Here is a 19,366-nt window from a genome sequence, read left to right on the forward strand (position 1 = left end):
ACAGGGACAAGTTAGATACAGATCTGTGGGATCTGCTCAGGAGATCTGACCTGTGGGAGCTACTGGGAGATAAGCTATCACTTGTAAACGCAGAAGCTGGACTTCAGTGTTACCAAGTGATAGAGGTGAGCAGGGAGCAGAACACCTGAGCCAGAGGTGGTGGAACTGAGTTCCCCCTAGTTCCTGCTGAAAAAAAGCCCTGGTTTTAACCCTATAAAAGCATGGATATTTACAGCATAGGTGGGATTTGAGGGGGCAAATTGAGAAAATAAAAGCAAATTTTAGGAAGTTTGCTCACCTCTACTTACTATGTAAGAGAATATGGGCTAGATTCACATAGCCCGCCCTAACTTTGCGGTGGCGTAGTGTATCGTGTTTACACTATGCCGCCGTAAGTTAGCGAGGCAAGTACATGATTCACAAAGTACTTGACTGCTAAGTCACGGCGGCGTAGCCTAAAGCGAGCGGGTGTAAGGACGCCTAATTCAAAATAGGCTGAGGGGGTGTGTTTTATGTTAATGGGGCTTGACCTGACGTGATTTACGTATTTTACGAATGGCGCATGCGCCGTCCGCCTACATATCCCAGTGTGCATTGCGGCAAAGTACGCCGCACGGTCCTATTGATTTCAACTAGGACGTAAATGACGTAAAACCCTATTCACGGACGACTTACGCAAACAACGTAAAATTTTCAAATTTCGACACGGGAACGGCGGCCATACTTAACATTACTATTCCAGCTATTTGATGGAATAACTTTAGACCTGATAATGCGTTATGTAAGAGGCGTATCTGTACTGCGTCGGCCGGGCGTACGTTCGTGAATAGGCTTATCTACTCATTTACATATTCTACGCTGACCGCAATGGAAGCGCCACCTAGAGGTCAGCCTAAAAATTACACTTTAGGATACGACGGTGTAAGACACTTACGCCGCTCGTATCTGAGCCTAATTTAAGCGTATCTGGTTACCAGAATACGCTTAAATTAGCGCCGACGCAAATTCAGACTTAGGCTGGCGTATCTACTGATACGCCAGCCTAAGTCTCTCTGAATCTAGCTATATGAGAGTAGCCTTATTTATATACCCACTGAACAGGAAGAAAATGCAATGGCCCGGATTCAAGAAGCAATTGCGTCTGCGTAACCATAGTTACGCAGCGAAATTGCTTACTTGCCCCGGCGTAACGAGTTCTCCTGATTCAGAGAGCTCGTTACGCCGACTACAGCCTAAGATATGCGTGGCATAAGCCTCCTTATGCCTTCATATCTTAGGCTGCATTCTTGCGTTGGCCGCTAGGGGGCGTTCCCATTGTGGTCAGCGTATAGTATGCAAATTGCATACTAACGCCGATTCACAACGTCACGCGAGCCCTGCGTACGCAATTTACGCCGTTTCTGTACGGCGTGTTTAGCGTAAGGCTGCCCCTTCTAATAGCAGGGGCAGCCAATGCTAAAGTATACCCGTCGTTCCCGCGTCGCGATGTTTGAATTTTACGTAATTTGCGTAAGTGATTCGTGAATGGCGCTGGACGCCATTCACGTTCACTTTGAAGCAAATGACGTCCTTGCGACGTCATTTGCCGCAATGCACGTCTGGAAAGTTTCCCGACGGAGCATGCGCTCTACGCTCGGCGCGGGAGCGCGCCTAATTTAAATGATTCCCGCCCCCTATGGGATAATTTACATTAGGCGCCCTTACGCAGGGCAAGTTTACACAGCGCACACGCAATTTACGGAAGCTACTGCTCCGTGAATCGCGGGTAGCGCAGGAAATTTGCGGGGGCGCAGGGCAAAAACGCTGCCCTGCGCCCCTGTAACAAAGGGGCAAATCTACCTGAATCAGGGCCAAAGTAATTAATAAAGCCCATGGAACGTGGCATATTCTTTATATTGAATTGATCATAGTCACAAGCACAGGCTGGAGTATGGGGCAATATCCTAGTGGTTCGCTGGATGCCTGAAAGTCTGAGTCCACTTTCAGCATAACTATGATTACGTGTTCTAATCCTAAAGCCTGTGTTAAGCAAAGTCTAAAATCAGGAACTGAAGGCAATAGCTGTTAGCACATTGCTATACAGCAGACACTCCCTGTGACTGTCAGATGAAGCTGAAGTTTGTAGTAAGTGCGACAATATTAACAAGAAATGATTAAGAAGAAAAGTTAAAAATAAAGTTTAAATTCATCACTCGCTGTCATAAGAAGATAGATAGGGGAGTCCTTGTCTTCCTCTGAACTACAACAATGACAGCAAATGAATCCTGCATCCGGCTGATTACAAGCAGTGGTTTATACTGTAGACTCACAATGGGCTGCACTTACTAAAGGGCCAATGTTATGCAGTAAAACCTTGGATTGCAAGCATAATTTGTTCCAGAAACATGCTTGTAATTCAAAGCACTTGTATATTAAAGCAAATTTCCCCATAAGAAACAATTGAAACTCAAATGATTTGTTCCACAACCATATATTCATAAATTCTTCAGATTGTAGTCCATATAAAAAGATTATAGCAATGTGATAAGTTGTGTAACCATAAAATGTCCCTCCACAAATGGAAGCAAAATCCAGCAGGAGCTACAGAGTATTAAAGAGAAGAGAGGCGCCTCTAAATGTAGAAATAAGTTGCTAAATGTTGTACCTTCATTAAATGTAACCATATTGCTACACTTAGAGGTGCTTCTCTTCTCTTTTATACTCATTTGTGACATGACGCTACGTATATATCAAGACATTGCTTGTATATCAAGTCAAAATGTATTACCAAATTTTGCTTGTGTTGCAAAACGCTCTCAAACCAAGGTTTTACTGTATATGAAATATGGGTTGAGTCTGGACAGCTGTATCAAATATTAGTTTATTTTGTTCTTGTTGCAAGTTCACCATTTCAGAGTTCTATTGCAGCAGAGGTACTCTCCCTCTTGTCCCTTTCTTGATGTCCATATATAATATTTTTTTTATGTAAGAAAACTGGAAAACTGGGAAATAAAACATATATAGCCAATGGTCAGACAATAAATCAGTGGTGATTGTGGTCACTTTACTACTATAATTTTTTTTGAATTCTTCATTTATTAAAGAAGCATCCAACAAACCACATCCTAACGTAAACCACAAACAAAGTTTCCAACGTATAGAGAACCCCACATGCAAGGAAAATACAGCATTTTTGCTTGCACATGATTGGATAATAAAATCAGCAGAGCTTCCCCTCATTTCAGATCTACCCCTCAGCTCTACAGCAACTGTACTTCCAAGTGCACTTTGCACTTATAGTGCAAAGTGGATTTGCCTTTTCGTAAATAACTCCCAATGTGTTGTGATGCATATTAGTTGCTTTAGTGCATTGCAGATCCATTCACTGTGAATAGCACCCAAAAAACGCACGTCCGCTGCAATACACTGCAGCACAAAGCCCTCTGCAAAAAAAAGGCAGCCTGCCTCAAATTCTCCTGTGTTGCCATGAATTTTATCTCAGTAATTTTTAATTGGTTGTTTAACACAACAAGCTGCAAGATTCATTACCGCACAGCAATACATGCATTGCAAAGCACAGCGTTGTGGTGTGAATGTGCCCTAAATGTGCAGACATACAATATTGTGCAAAAGTTTTAGGCAGGTGTGAAGAAATACTGTAAAGTAAGAATGCTTTAAAACAATATATTTTTTAATTGTTTATGTTTATCAATTTACAAAATGCAAAGTGAGCGAGCAGAATAAAAATGTAAGGCTCCCTTCCCACCTGAGCAGATCGACTTTCAGGTGTTTTTATTTGAGAGTTTGTGAGCTTTTTTGTGGTCACAAAAAATCGAGGAGAATTGGGCGTCCGGATGACACAGAGCGGGATCTCCCGCTGAGAGCCGGCTTGTATATAAATAGCCGCGCTGTCAAACAAAGTCTCACCTCCTGTAATCTAATAGACAGCATACTGGTCCAATGCCGGTCTAGGAGGCGGGACTTTGTTTGACATTGGCCGGCTATTCGTATATAAGCCACGTCTTGATGTAGAATAGCAAAGTTTCGAACCAGGCAGGTTTCAGCAATGCAGGTTTATTCACAGCTGGTCAGAGTATTACAAGATACAGGTCTAATTTATACAGTTTCTTACAATGCAAGCATATTAGATATTGGTATTCTTATCCTCCAACCAAATTGAAACAATATTGAATTTCTCTCACCCTGAAACAGAATGGGTCTATTCTGTCAATTCTTGGAAACCCATTACCTGATGGGGACTAGTCGGTCGACCGGCTTGTCTGAGTTTGTTAGGGAAATTCACCTGAGACCACACTCTGGAACAAGTTAAGAAGTTTTCCCCATTTGACTCGTACGAGGAGACAAGTTATGTACAGATATTTGCATATTGGTTCTGACCACTTGCCACCCGTGCAATAGGGCTGCATAGACAAACAGTCAGCCTGACAGATGCCTATCTGGACAGATAATTGCCCACTGGTTCTGACCCCCATGACCCGTGCAAAAGGGCAGCATACATAGAGGTCAGCCTGATGAGCTCCTATCTGACTTGTCTGACTAACAATTGTAAAACTTGCACTTATATACCCTTACAAGCCTTATCTCGGCCATCTCTCCTAGATATGATTGGTTGCTAAGATCTATGTCAATGAAACACCTGTCCCACAACCAGACAAACTTAATTATTGCCAGAATTCCTATATGTTCATTAAAGTGATTTATAACTGGTTTTGTCAAATTAAAAATACCTGTGTAGAGACAGTCTGGTATCCATCTATGTTAGATCAAACTCACCTATCCTGATAAGACTTCAAGGACAACAGAGTTATGCCTTTGGAAGAATGAACTTTCAATAACCCTCCTTATGTGTTATGTTTCACTTTATAATTCTATATGTATGTATTTGTATATATATATATATATATATATATATATATATATATATATTGCTTCCCCAAAAAGATACTGTATTATTTACATCATATATACACACGTCTAGGCAGGGACGTACAGGGCCTGTAGCACATTGGCGTACCTGTACGTCCCTGCCTAGACGTGGGTCGGGGGTCCGATCGGGACCCCCCCGCTACACGCGGCGGTCGGATTCCCTCGGGGAGCGATTTGGGACGACGGCGCGCCTATTCGTTTATAGCCGCTCCGTCGCGATCGCTCCCCGGAGCTGAAGAACGGGGAGAGCCGTATGTAAACACGGCTTCCCCGTGCTTCACTATGGCGCTGCATCGATCGAGTCATCCCTTTTATAGGGAGACTCGATCGATGACGTCAGTCCTACAGCCACACCCCCCTACAGTTGTAAACACACACTAGGTGAACACTAAATCCTACAGCGCCCCCTGTGGTTAACTCCCAAACTGCAACTGTAATTTTCACAATAAACAATGCAATTTAAATGCATTTTTTGCTGTGAAAATGACAATGGTCCCAAAAATGTGTCAAAATTGTCCGAAGTGTCCGCCATAATGTCGCAGTCACGAAAAAAATCGCTGATCGCCGCCATTAGTAGTAAAAAAAAAAAATTAATAAAAATGCAATAAAACTATCCCCTATTTTGTAAACGCTATAAATTTTGCGCAAACCAATCGATAAACGCTTATTGCGATTTTTTTTACCAAAAATAGGTAGAAGAATACGTATCGGCCTAAACTGAGAAAAAAAATATTTTTATATATGTTTTTGGGGGATATTTATTATAGCAAAAAGTAAAAAATATTGCATTTTTTTCAAAATTGTCGCTCTATTTTTGTTTATAGCGCAAAAAATAAAAACCGCAGAGGTGATCAAATACCACCAAAAGAAAGCTCTATTTGTGGGGAAAAAAGGACCCAATTTTGTTTGGGAGCTACGTCGCACGACCGCGCAATTGTCTGTTAAAGCGACGCAGTGCCGAATTGTAAAAACCCCTTGAGTCATGTAGCAGCATATTGGTCCGGTCCTTAAGTGGTTAATATGAGATTCTACAACAGTCTCAGCGGGAGATCCCCGATCTGTGTCTTCCAGATGCACGATCTGTTATATCCTCTGTGTTGTGAGGGAGACAAGACTCTGGGCTGGAACAATGGATGTTTATTCAGTACAGCCTGTACACTGCAACATGCATCTCAGGACATTACATATCTCTGCTTCCTACAGGTGCTCTCTCTAAGATGGCTACTATACCCCTTGACCCTTGTCATCACTGCTGGGTGGAGCCAGCCTTAAAGTGCCAGTACATGTGAAACCCTTCAGGTATAACACCTTCCATCCATCCCTAAAAAAAAACAAAAACAAAAAAAAACACAACAAAACAATAACAGGCACAAAACATTAACTGCTAACTGTCCAATAACAGTCCTCCAGTCAGTCAGTCAGTCAGTCAGTTCAGTCAGTGTCAGCGGTGGAGTAGGGCGCTTCGGACCTTCCGCATACGAGCCTGCTTCCACCCAGACCTGGCAGTCAGAGGCTAGGCAGCTGCTAGGCTAGACGCTCCTTGAAACAGCTCCCTGGAACCAGGAAACAGCACCTCGCTCTCCACAAGGACTCCTCTTTACCTCCGCAGGTAAGACCCTGCCTCTCAGGGCCCGACATCCTGGGGATCCACGGACGGCCGTCCTTATCAGGGCAGCCGTCACTCTGACCCCACACTGCGGCTCTCTTTCCAATCTCTCGCCGGCATTATCGCCCGCACGGCCACCCGCTCTTGTGGTGATCCCAAGTCACCCCCCCTGGGTGTATTTCCGGCGTTTTTTGGTGTTTTTTCACCCCCGCGCCAGCCTGCTCCTTCTCGCGGCCGCCGCTCCTTAGGAAAGTCCGCGGCTTCAGCCGCGGCCTACCGGCGCGCCGTTCATTTCTCTCTTTATTAACTTCCTAAGTATAGATTGCTCTAGTTTTTCAACCCCCACACCCCCAGAGGCCCCCTGTTCAGCAACTTCATCGGTAAATATTATTTTTACCAAGCTGACAGCCCCCCCCCAGCCCGGGTCCTGTACTTTGCCTGGCGGCCAGTATTTTGGTTCACCCCAGCAGCAGTGACACCCAGCATCCCCCCCCCTTTTTCCCCTCCATAGCCGTCTGTCTTTTGATCCAGGGTTTTGAGCCGATCGCCTTCAGGGATCAGGAAGGAATTTTTTTCCCTGCCGCAGCACATTGGCCAGCTTGCCTAGGTTTTTTTTGCCTTCCTCTGGACCAAAAAAAAAAAACCTAAACTCCCCTTGAGCTAGGATTCTCGAATCCTCTCTCACCTTACGCCCGCACTCCAGCCCTCGGTGACGGGCAACAATGCGATACTCTGCGATACTCTGCAGAAACCATTTGGGGTCTGAGACAATTCGCAACTACAATACCTGCTGCCACCACAATAGCCTTAAAATCAGATCAACTTTTGAGGTTCGATCATCGATCGATCATCAAAAATTTCAATCATTCAATACAGCTCAGGCACATATCTTGTGCCTTGCTTAACACTAGATCAGCAGTTAAACACCGATCAGAAATCCATGATTTCTTACTACAAAACGATCTAGACTGCCTCTTTATTACGGAAAGTTGGCTGTCGGACGATTGCAACACCATTCTTGGAGAATTGGTGCCAGCAAACTATCGTATCTTAACGGAAAATAGAATAGGGCAAAGGGGAGGAGGCCTGGCGGTGATTCATAAGTCGCATATTGCAATCACTAAACCGGTCCTTCAAAATCCTCTACCTTTTATGGAAACCCTTACGCTTCAACTTCAAGCTCATTCTCAGGAGACCGTTCACATTCTCCTCTGCTATAGGCCCCCTGGGCCCAAATCACAGTTGATTTCAGCATTAACGGAGTTTATTTCCACTTACTCCCTTAGCAGCAATCATCTTTTGCTGCTCGGGGATTTCAATTTGTGGGCTAACTCCTCACAGGATCCCATCGCGGATGCCTGCATCGACCACCTGGAAGGATTAGGACTTCAACAACTTATACGCGGACCAACTCATGCTTCAGGTCACACACTCGACCTAATTTTCAGACAAAATCTGAAAATAAACATTTTGGGAAATGAACCTTTGCCATGGACAGACCACCATGCAATTAGCTTCATAATCCCCAGAACTCCATTAGTCATGAAAGTACCCAAGCCGGTGACAATACACTGGGCTAGATCTCACAAGAAGCTCCACTCGGAACTCTTCAGATCTACCCTGGGAAACCGAATTGGGGCTATTCCTCCCCAGCTAGCAGCCTCAGATACTTTGGATGCCATTAATGCAGCTCTGCTACAGTCAGCCGACTTAGCAGCACCAAAGCGCAAACTCCGCAGCCGGGAAAAAAAGTCCAGCTGGTTCAATAACGAGCTGTCGCTATTGAAGCAAGAGCGCAGGAGGGCGGAAGCCGCCTGGAAAAGAAGTCCGTCAGAAGAGCACCTCAACTTCTACAAAGCAGTAACAACGCGTTATCACAAGGAAATTTTCAAAACCAAAAAACTTCACTTCTCCAGGGTGATTAACAGCGCAATGAATCGCCCACGCGAACTCTTCAGGATGGTCACCCAGACCATGAACCCTGGATGTCTAGAAGTCCCCACTTCAGACACCCAAGAGTTCTGCAACGAACTATCGGATTTCTTCATCAACAAAATTGAAAAAATTCGGGTAAGTATTCGGCAAAACAATACTCCACTCAGCCCCGTCTTCAATCAAAACAACGACAGAACGCCTCTACAATCAACTAAGTTCACTTTGGAACCCATCTCCATTGATACAACAAAAAAATTCATTGGTGTGCTGCGCAACAGCACAGCACCAAATGACATCATTCCCACTAAGCTACTGAAGGAATGTGCCGACATCCTGGCGCCTCCGATCACGCAGCTTATAAATCAGTCATTTAAGGAAGGCATAGTGCCTTCCCTGTTGAAAGAGGGCACAATCTTGCCGATCTTGAAAAAACCTAATTTGGATCCTATGGACCCAACTCACCGCCGTCCCATAACAGGTCTAAATGCTCTGTCCAAGATAATGGAGAAAGTGGTGGTAAATCAGCTGCAACAGCATCTGGACACCCACAACCTACTCGATCCATTTCAATCCGGGTTCCGTCCCGGACACGGGACAGAAACGGCCTTACTGAAAATATGGGACGATGCACTCGAGGCCGCAGACGAAGGAGAATCGTGTCTCCTGGTTCTGCTGGACCTAAGCGCAGCCTTTGACACAGTAGACCATAAATTGCTACTGAGACGACTAACAGAAGTCGCCGGAGTCTCAGAAGATACCTTACCATGGTTCTCCTCTTTTCTTGGAAACCGATCACAAACAGTGAAATTGGGATCCTTCACGTCAGAAAAACGCACGGTGCCATGTGGGGTCCCCCAAGGATCCCCCCTATCACCAGTGCTGTTTAATATCTATCTTCGTCCTCTCTTTGATATTATCAGTAGCCATGAACTACTTTACCACTCTTATGCAGACGACACGCAGTTGTATTTTCGCATCTGCCATAAAAAGGATCATCATCTCAGATTAGAGAAATGTCTCTCTTCAATAGAAAACTGGATGACTAAGAGTTATCTCAAACTCAATAGTGCTAAAACAGAACTCTTTATCTTCGATGCCAGTCGGAAGAAACCACCGACAACAAACTGGACACCATCTCCCATCCTGGGACAAATCACCGCCCCTAGCTCCAAAGTCAAAAGTCTGGGAGTCACGTTTGACACCTTCATGACAATGGACGCACAAATAGGGTCAGTAGTCAGCGGGACGCACCATTTGATGCGCCTTCTACGCAGACTAATTCCATTTATCCCCAAAGAAGACGTAGCAGTCGTGGTGGGAACTATCGTGAATTCCAGACTGGACTATGCAAATGCCCTTTACCTCGGGCTACCCAAGTACCAAATCGCTCGTCTTCAAGTCGTACAGAATACGGCCGCTAGACTGGTGACTGGGAAAAAATCTTGGGAATCAATCTCACCTTCACTGAGATCCCTTCACTGGCTGCCAGTGAAAGACAGAATTGCATTCAAAGCACTCTGCCTGACACATAAGTGCATCCAAGGGAAGGCTCCTAGATATCTATGCGACAAGATCAAACCGCACAATTGCAATCGCATGCTGCGATCCACCGACCAAAATCTGGTCAAGGTTCCTAAAACCAAATGCAAGTCCAAAGGAGAAAGAAGGTTTGCTTTCCAGGGCCCCAGGCTTTGGAATGCTTTACCAACCAGCATTCGGTTGGAGCAAGACCACCTGTCTTTCAGAAGGCAGATCAAAACCCTGCTTTTCTGAAAGGCATGAGACACAAACAACAAGCGCCCAGAGGCGATTCAGTTCGCATGTGCCGCGCTATATAAGTTTTTCATTCATTCATTCATTCACAGGAGAATTACGGGACTTCAAGCTTGCGGGGTTAATATGTCATCGGATCACTTCCGTCGGCCCCGTCGAAAGTCTCGTAACCGCTCTTGCAACTGAAACCGGTCAGGAGGGCGACAGTGTCGTTGAGGCCGGGCATCCAGCAATTCGGGACCGGAGGATACAGGGCTGGCCGGAATGGGTACCGGCAGGGCCAAGAAGGGATCCCCCAGCTCAGAGGGTAAACAGACCTCCGGACCAGAGCTGGAGGGCTCTGTTGGAGCTGAGTTCAAAAGTTCAGAGTCCCCACAATCATCAGTCTCTGTGCATCCTGATTCGCTGGGAGCAGATCCTTGAGATACTGGTGGTTCAGCCGGCATCAGGGATTCGGGCAGTTGAGAACGAGGACGCAGTTGGTCCGCATGACGTCTGCAAATGGAACCATCTTCCAGGCGGACCTCTTGGGTCCCAAGGTCTCTGCAATGACAGCAGGAAGCCAACGGGTGTTGGAAGCCCCATAAGATCGGGCCCATACCTTTTGTTGGGCTGTGAATCGGGGTAGCTCATTGTGTTGGACCATCTTGTCTTGGGACTGTAGTACATGTTCCTGGACTGTTTGAGGGCGGAGCATATCCAAAACAGTCCATGGCTGCCGCCCCAGAAGGAGTTCTGCTGGAGTTTTCCCAGTGGTTGCATGTGGTGTATTTCTGTAAGCAGAAAGGAAGGAGTCCAGCTGCTGGGGTGACAGGGACTGTTGTTTACTTGCAGCCACTGTAGCTTTGAAATAGCGTTTAAAAGTCTGCACAAACCGCTCTGCTTGACCATTTGTAGCCGGGTGGTAAGGTGCGGTCAACTTGTGCTTGATGTTGTGGGCAGTCAGGAAACGCTGAAACTCCTGACTGGTGAATTGTGCACCGTTGTCTGTGACAATTTCTCTGGGGTATCCAAACGTAGCAGCGAGATGTAACAGTATGGAAACCGTTGCCTTCGTCGTTGGCTGAGTAACAGGAATGACCTCAGGCCACTTTGAATGGGCGTCCACTATGATCAAGAAGGTGTGTCCTCTGATCGGGCCTGCAAAGTCCAAGTGTAGGCGAAACCAAGGAACCGTGGGCCAAGTCCAGGGCTGGACGCACCCTCGAGGAGGGTCTCTTGCCGTTTGTGCACATCCAGCACAAGCATTCACATATGTTGTGATATCTGAGTCTAGGTTTGGCCACCACACATAGCCTCTGGCCTTTTGTTTCATACGTGTGCTCCCGGGATGACCAGTATGTAGCAAGTCCAGAATGTGTCTCCGGAGGGTCTGTGGAATGATCACTCGGTCTCCCCATAAAACACAGTTGCCAGCCACAGTTAATTCCATACGCCTACGGAAATAAGGTTCATACTCCTGTGTGACAGTTGCAGGTCAACCGGACCGTACCCAGGAGAGTATTGTTTTCAGAAAGGTATCCTTGTTTGTATGGGCTGCTATCTCCCCAGAAGACAAGAAGGACAGGCTGGTGTAACGACAACTCTTGACCGGTGGAGAAGAGTCCATGGACCTCCCTGTCAGTCGGGACATAGCGTCCGCATTAGCATTGGCATCATGACCACGATACTGAATTTTGTAGCTGTATGCCCCCAAGAATAGGGCATAGCGTTGGAGGCGGGCCGCAGTAGTCTGGGAGATGCCTTTGTCAGGGCTAAAGATCTGAAGGAGTGGTTTATGGTCCGTCAGTATGGTGAATTCCCTACCATACAGGTAAAGATGAAACTTCTTAATTGCCCATATCAGCGCAAGAGCCTCTTTGTCAATGTGTGAGTAATTGCTTTCTGCTTTTTTCAAAGACCTGGAGGCAAATGCCACTGGTTTTTCTGACCCATCTGGTAAGATGTGAGATAGTACCGCCCCCAGACCATAGGGTGAGGCATCACAAGCCAAGGTGAGAGGCTTCTGGAGGTCATAGTGCACGAGCATGCGTGACGCCAACAGCTTCCGCTTAGAAACTTCAAAAGCACGTTGGCATGCAGCCGACCAGTCCCATCTGGAGTGTTTCTCCAAAAGCTTGTTCAACGGAAACAAGGTGTGTGCCAGATCTGGCAGGAATTTGTGGTAATAGTTCAGCAAGCCAAGGTATGATCGCAGCTGCTGGACGTTGGTTGGGGCTGGAGCTTTGACTAAAGCATCAACCTTGGCTTCCGTGGTGTGTATACCTTCTGCATCCACAAGGTGGCCACAAAACTCCAATTTAGGCACCATGAATTGGCATTTTGCTAAGTTCACTTTCAGACCCTGTTCTTGGAGTCTCGCCAACACAAGCTCCACATTCTGCTTGTGTTCCTGGTCGGTCTGTCCTGTAATGAGCATGTCATCTAGCAGGCACTGAGTGAAAGGAATGTCCGCCAAAATCTCATCCATTTTTCGTTGCCAAATGGCTGGGGCAGAGGCTACCCCAAACACCATCCGATTATATTGATACAGTCCCTTGTGGGTGTTGATGGTCAGAAACTTACGGGAAGAAGGATGGACCTCAAATTGTAAATATGCTTGTTTGAGATCAAGCTTGGTGAACTTTTGACCTCCTGCAAGAGAGGCAAAAATGTCATCTACTCTGGGTAGGGGATACTGGTCTATTTCCAGTTGAGAGTTCAGTGCCATGCGGAAATCGCCACAAATGCGCAAGTCCCCATTCGATTTCTTTACCGGTACAACTGGTGATGCCCACTCGCTGTGCTCTACCTTTGAGATGACACCTTGTTCCTCCAGCCGACTTAGTTCTGCTTCCACACCTGCTCGGAGTGCGAAAGGTACTGTCCGAGCTTTGAAGAACTTAGGCTGAGCGTTGGGTTTCAGCTTGAGTCTCACACAGTCATGCTTTATTTTTCCCAACTGGTCATCAAAAATATTTGGGAACCGCTGCTTCAGGGACACCACCCATCCCTCATTATCTCCTAATGGAATGGTAACGGTGTTACAGGGACTTATGGCGATGTCTGGCATCCCAAAGTGAGCAATCCAGTCTCTCCCAAATAGAGGGGGTCCCCCATTTTCTAGGATATATAATGGCAGTCTCTTTGTCTGACCCTTGTACAATACCTTTACTTTTGCGTAACCCAGTGGGTGGAGTATCTGTTTTGAGTATGTCTGCAGTTTGATTGGTGTTGGGCGGACAGTTTTTCGGGTCTGAAGTTGTCTCCATTGTTTCTGGGTGATAACTGAAACTGCTGCTCCTGTGTCTACATCCATCTTGAGATTCTTTCCCTCAATGGTTACATCTACAGTCATTGCGGAGGGTGCTGAATGCATATGATGTATGTCTAACCTGTGGAGCACTTCCTCATCCTCTGACTCAGATGATGATGTATATCTTCCCACCATATATGTCTTTGTCTTGGGGTTCAGAGGTTGTTTATCTCGCACCTTCTTGCTACGGCAAACTCGTTTCAGATGGCCGGTCCTACCGCAATTATGACAGGTCTGATCCTTAAACCGGCAGACTTTGTAATCATGGTCTGTATTGCCACAACGGTAGCAAGCTGACTCCCGGCTTGGTGGGGGTCTGTATTTCCAGTTTGCGGCAGTTGGTTTGACTGCTGTTCTGAAAACTTCCTGCTTCACCTCTTCCCTTCTGCTCTGGGGGTTCAATTCCTCTGTATCTTTCACAGCCATTTCCATCACTGAAGCTATCTCAATTGCCTTTGTAAGGGTAAGGTCTTTTTCTGTTAACAGTCTCTTTTGTGTTGACTCACAATTCAGTCCCATGACAAACTTATCTCTCAGTGCAGTAGGTAGGTAGTCCCCAAAAGAACAGGTCGAGGCTAGTCTGCGAAGGGCGAGCACATAAGCTTTAATCTCTTCACCTGTCTGTTGCTGCCTCTGATAGAAGCGAAATCTTTCTGCAATCTCTAATGGTTTAGGCTGGAAGTGATCCTCTAGCAGTGTCAGCAGCTCTGCCAATGTCTTAGCTGCTGGTTTTACAGGGGAAAGCAGATCTCTAAGAGTGTCATATGTCTTGGCCCCAACCACTGTCAGAAACACTGCTACTTGCCTGTTGTCTGGGATGTCATTTGCACTGAAATACTGTTCCAGTCTCTCAACCCAGGAACTCCAGGATGTCTGTTCTCCATCAAACTCACTTAATGTCCCGATTAATGACATTTTCCTGCTGGGATCTGTGATTGCTTTTATCCAGGTGACAATCCACAATGTCTTTGTCTCTCTCTCAGACTGATAGACACTTTGTAAATCCCATCCTCGTCGCCACTGTTATATCCTCTGTGTTGTGAGGGAGACAAGACTCTGGGCTGGAACAATGGATGTTTATTCAGTACAGCCTGTACACTGCAACATGCATCTCAGGACATTACATATCTCTGCTTCCTACATGTGCTCTCTCTAAGATGGCTACTATACCCCTTGACCCTTGTCATCACTGCTGGGTGGAGCCAGCCTTAAAGTGCCAGTACATGTGAAACCCTTCAGGTATAACACGATCCTTCTGACAGTTTCCTTGCTGATCGTTTCTGCCAGAAGCGGTGCAGGCTTTTTTACAGGACATCAGAGTGGCCCGGGGGGGGGGGGGCAGGGAACCCCTCCAGGCCGCTCTGATGGCCGGCCGCACCGGCCATCAGAGCCAGGAAACTGTGAGCCTGGTCCGCTCCTGCTCCTCAAGTGCCCTTCACTAAATTACACTCAGAAAATGTGAGCAGGCGAGTGGAATTTTTTGGGGCTGCCATAATGTATATTGCAGAATTACACGGAATGCAGGGAAGGGTAGTTAAATTAAAAAAGGCATTTATGACCAGTGGCGACCCATCCATTAGGGGTGCCCGGGTGCCACCCTCTCTGTGTAGAATGGATAAATGCATGCCTAGCATTAATCTTTCCATGGCCACTGTGGCCACCACCCATTCAGGCATCCGGCCCCATTTCAGACACGGGGCACCTGAATTACAGTGGCGGGGGTGTTTTTTTAAGCACCTGGTTAGAGCCATAGGCTCTAATATGCTTCAAAAAAGGTGGATTTGGAGCTTGGAGCATTGCGTGTAAAGCCCACACCCAGGCGTGTTAGAAAAGTGAATGAATATTGAAAAAGAGACAAATGGAGGACACAGGAGCCGCCTGACCCGTCACTCATCCCACAGCTCGCCGCCGTCACCCGTTGCCTGATCCCTCACCAAGACTGGGTAAGTGCCGGGCAGTCAGTGAGCGGGCAGGGCAGGGGGGTCACAGTGGCTGCATTTGATGAGCACAGTGGCGGCATTTGACAGGCACAGTGGCTGCATGTGATGGGCACAGTGGCAGCATTTGATGGGCACAGTGGCTGCATTTGATGGGCACAGTGGCTGCATTGGATGGGCACAGTGGCGGCATTTTACGGGCACAGAGGTGGCATTTCACTGGCACAATGGCAGCATTTAAAGGGCACAGTGGCAGCATTTCACGGGCACAGTGGCTGCATTTGAAGGGCACAATGGCTGCATTTTCTAACATTAGCATTGTAATAGCCATGCAAACAATAGTTATTTTTGACAATATAAGATTACTTGAAAAATGTCCTTTCATGTTGTAAGTTCTACCTGTCCACTGGTCTTTCCCCAACTTCCTGGTGAAAAGCAGAGGGGGGCTGCAAAACATGCAGGAACCATTTTATTTAGTGACAGAGGCTTTGACTGACGTTCAGAGATCTTTAACAAAGCGTGTCCGCAGCCATGTTTTGAAGCAAGTGTAAACTAGCCCTAAATGTCATTATTTTGGAACCAGTAACCAAAAACAGCCTTATAAACATTTTCAAGATTTTACCCACATGAACATATCAGGACTGTGTTGCAAAGCATGGGACACTTGCCAACTGTGCCGCCATGAGGGCTCATATAGGACCCGGGTGAAAGTGAGCGATCAAGGGAGATTTGTATATCATGTAGGGCAGGGGAGGCCAACCAGTGGCCCGGGGGCCACATGTGGCCTGCGGAGCCCTCTGATGTGGCCCACGACCTCCTGCTCTGGAAGGGCGGTTTGGCAAGCCCAGATTGCAGGTTGTCGACCCGCCATACCATAGCATCAGTGTTGTGAATAAAGCTGGTGGTAGAGGAAGAAAGTGGCTGCGGAGCAGAGCCCCATAAGCCGATGCTTCCTCTACAGCAGTGGTCATCAACCCTGTCCTCAGGGCCCACTAACAGGCCAGGTTTGCAAGATAACTGAAATACATGACAGGTGATATCATTTGCTGCTCAGTGATTGCAATATTCTAGTCTGCATCTCCTCAAGGTAATACATAAAACCTGGCCTGTTAGTGGGCCCTGAGGACAGGGTTGATGACCGCTGCTCTACAGCACTGGCTTTTGCCACAGGCGGAGTCTATGGCAAAGTTCAGCTAACCCGCAGGATAGACACAGGTGCACTACGCTGCACCCACAGTGTGGGTAAACCGCAGCACATCAGTATGTATGCAGTCTTAGGCCCTTTTACACGACCAGCCCGACCAAATGGGACCCTCAGTTCACCTCTATGGAGTGACAGATGTCTGTTTACGCCCACCTACCTCCAGTCTGAAAAACAGAAGGTAATTCGTCCCCTTCCATCTGGGTGGATCAGAGAGCCTGTAGAGTAGCCGTGACCTGTCATCTGCCCGCTCCACTCATTGTGGCCCGCGACTGGTTACCAAGTTGCTTAAGTGGCCCTCACTCTTCAAAAGGTTGGACACCCCTGATGTAGGGTGACAGGACAAGAGGGGGACTCTTTGGATTTTAGAGTTTACATGGCTGTATGGTGATCATTATTGCCAGGACTGAAAGTGAGGGAAAATCTTATATTTGAAGTTGTCACTGAAACAAGAAATAAAGTGCAAACCTTCTAAATTGGACATGCGTTCCTGTGACAGCTGTCTAAGATGGGATTCACCTTATTTTGGAGAGATTTACTCCTACTACCTGTTATGGCTATGGGACAGGAAGAGAAGGAAATTCTCTACAAAAGGGCCAAGAAAAAAAGTGAGAAGGGTTAAAAGTTAAAAAAAATATGTTTTTCCTTTAGATATAGCTTAATGTGATCACACTGGGTTTCCAACACCTCATACCAAAAAGTCTGAGGCCCCGTACACACGACCAGTTTCCTCGGCAGAATTCAGCTTCCGACCGAGTTTCTGGCTGAATTCTGCCGAGAAACCCGGCCGTGTGTACACTTTCGGCCGAGGAAGCCGACGAGGAGCTCGGCGAGGAAATAGAGAACATGTTCTCTATTTCCTCGTTGTTCTATGGGAGCTCTCGCCCCGCCGAGCTCCTCGGCGGCTTCAGTGCTGAACTGGCCGAGGAACTCGATGTGTTTGGCACGTCGAGTTCCTCGGCCGTGTGTACGAGGCCTTAGGCCTCGTACACACGACCGGATCTGTCCGCTGAAACTGGTCCGAAGTGTGTAGGCCCGACCGGACAATTGTCCGGCGGATCGGACAGTTTCCAGCGGACAAATGTTTCTTAGCATGCTAAGAAACCTGTCCGCTGGAACCATGTCCGTCGGACATGTTCGGTCGTCTGTACAGACTCACCGGACATGTCCGACCGACCGCCATCCCTCGCATGCGTCGTACTGAATCGACGCATGCGTGGAAGCTTTGAACTTCCAGGGCCGTCCATGTCGCCGCGTCATCGCACGGCCACATCCCCGCGTATTGTTTACGCGCGGATTTCTGTCTGATGGTGTGTACAACCATCAGACAGAAATCTCCGACCGGACATGTCCGCTGAAAACAGTCCGGCGGACCGTTTTCAGCGGACTGTCCGGTCGTGTGTACGGGGCCCTATACAACAGCTAGTCTCAACTGTAGTGTTCTGAATATACAGTATATTTTATTCTTTTTTTTCTTATGTTATAGGAGCTATAATGAGACCTGGGAAAACATAACTTTATCTGTGTTATTAATTCCACCATCATTAATTCCCCAAATCACAGGCAATGTTTAACAAATGGAAGCCCTTCTGGGTAAAACTACTGGAAGATGGCATTGAATACTACAAGAAAAAAACTGATACCAGCCCCAAGGGAATGATCCCACTGAAAGGATCCGTCATCGTTAATCACTGCCAGGATTTCAACAAAAGACTGGTAACCTCTCTACTTATATTGCAAAATAATGTTTTTAACATGAAAACTATATTTGCATAAAACTTGCTAACATTGTTAATTTTTGTTAATTAGTTTTAGCACTGAAAGCCCAGCTCTTCTGCCAGAATGTTGGGAAGTTCTTTCCTGTCTTACATTGTCAATGTCTCTTTTGGGGATATTTCCCTTCACTGTGTTCAGCAACACCTTCAGAAGACGTTAGCAAGAAGTTAGGGAAATGGGTGGGAGGGGTGTCACAGGGACAGGAGGGCATAGACAGCATTAAAAACAGCCTGATCTTCTAACTTAATAGGTTTACACATGTGGTTGGAAAGGGTGGGAAAAACATGTGGTTAAAGAGTCACTAAAGGAATTTTTTTTTTTTTGCTAAATAGCTTCCTTTACCTTACTGCAGTCCTGGTTTCATGTCCTCATTGTTCGTTTTTGCTTTGATGTTGCTGCAATTCCTCTCTGTTCTGGACACTTCCTGGTTGTCTGTTTCCTGATCACCACAGTACTGGGAGATTTCTCACTGTGGTGACTAATCAAGGAGGTGTGTCTAAAACCCCTCAGCACCAATCCAGTTTCGTTTTGCAAACCTTATCTGCCCTCTATTGGCTCTCTGGCTCTGTACATCAGAGAACCAGGGAACAACAGCAAAAACTAAACTAAACTGCAGGTACATTATATGATTGGTTTTTATCATTTTTAAACGGAATCAGTTAACTATTATGTCTCTATACCCTGTAAACAGTCATTTCAGCAAAGAATTTTTTTTCCTTTAGTGACCCTTTAAGTCACATTGGTTGAACCCCATTGCCAGTGTCTGAGAGCTCTGACAAGTGTCAGCGCTCTGGTGGGGGAACCGTCCACCCTGTCAGAACACAATAGCTCAGCATGGGAAGATCAATGTACTAACATTGCATAGTTAGCACAGAGGCTCCTCCCAAGCAGTCAGTTTTTTTTTTCGTTCAGCCTGC

General features: G+C 46.6%; 1 protein-coding gene across 1 annotated transcript in view; it reads left to right on the forward strand.

Annotated features, from left to right (window-relative positions):
- The window catches only part of PLEK (pleckstrin), a 71,021-nt gene that overhangs the window by 19,225 nt on the left and 32,430 nt on the right, over window positions 1–19,366 (forward strand). The window contains exon 2 of the mRNA XM_040351265.1: window positions 18,237–18,389. Coding sequence (XP_040207199.1) covers window positions 18,237–18,389 — 153 coding nt within the window. The remainder of the gene's footprint in view (window positions 1–18,236; window positions 18,390–19,366) is intronic.

Source organism: Rana temporaria, chromosome 4 (genome assembly GCF_905171775.1).
Source record: "Rana temporaria chromosome 4, aRanTem1.1, whole genome shotgun sequence".
NCBI lineage: Eukaryota > Metazoa > Chordata > Amphibia > Anura > Ranidae > Rana > Rana temporaria.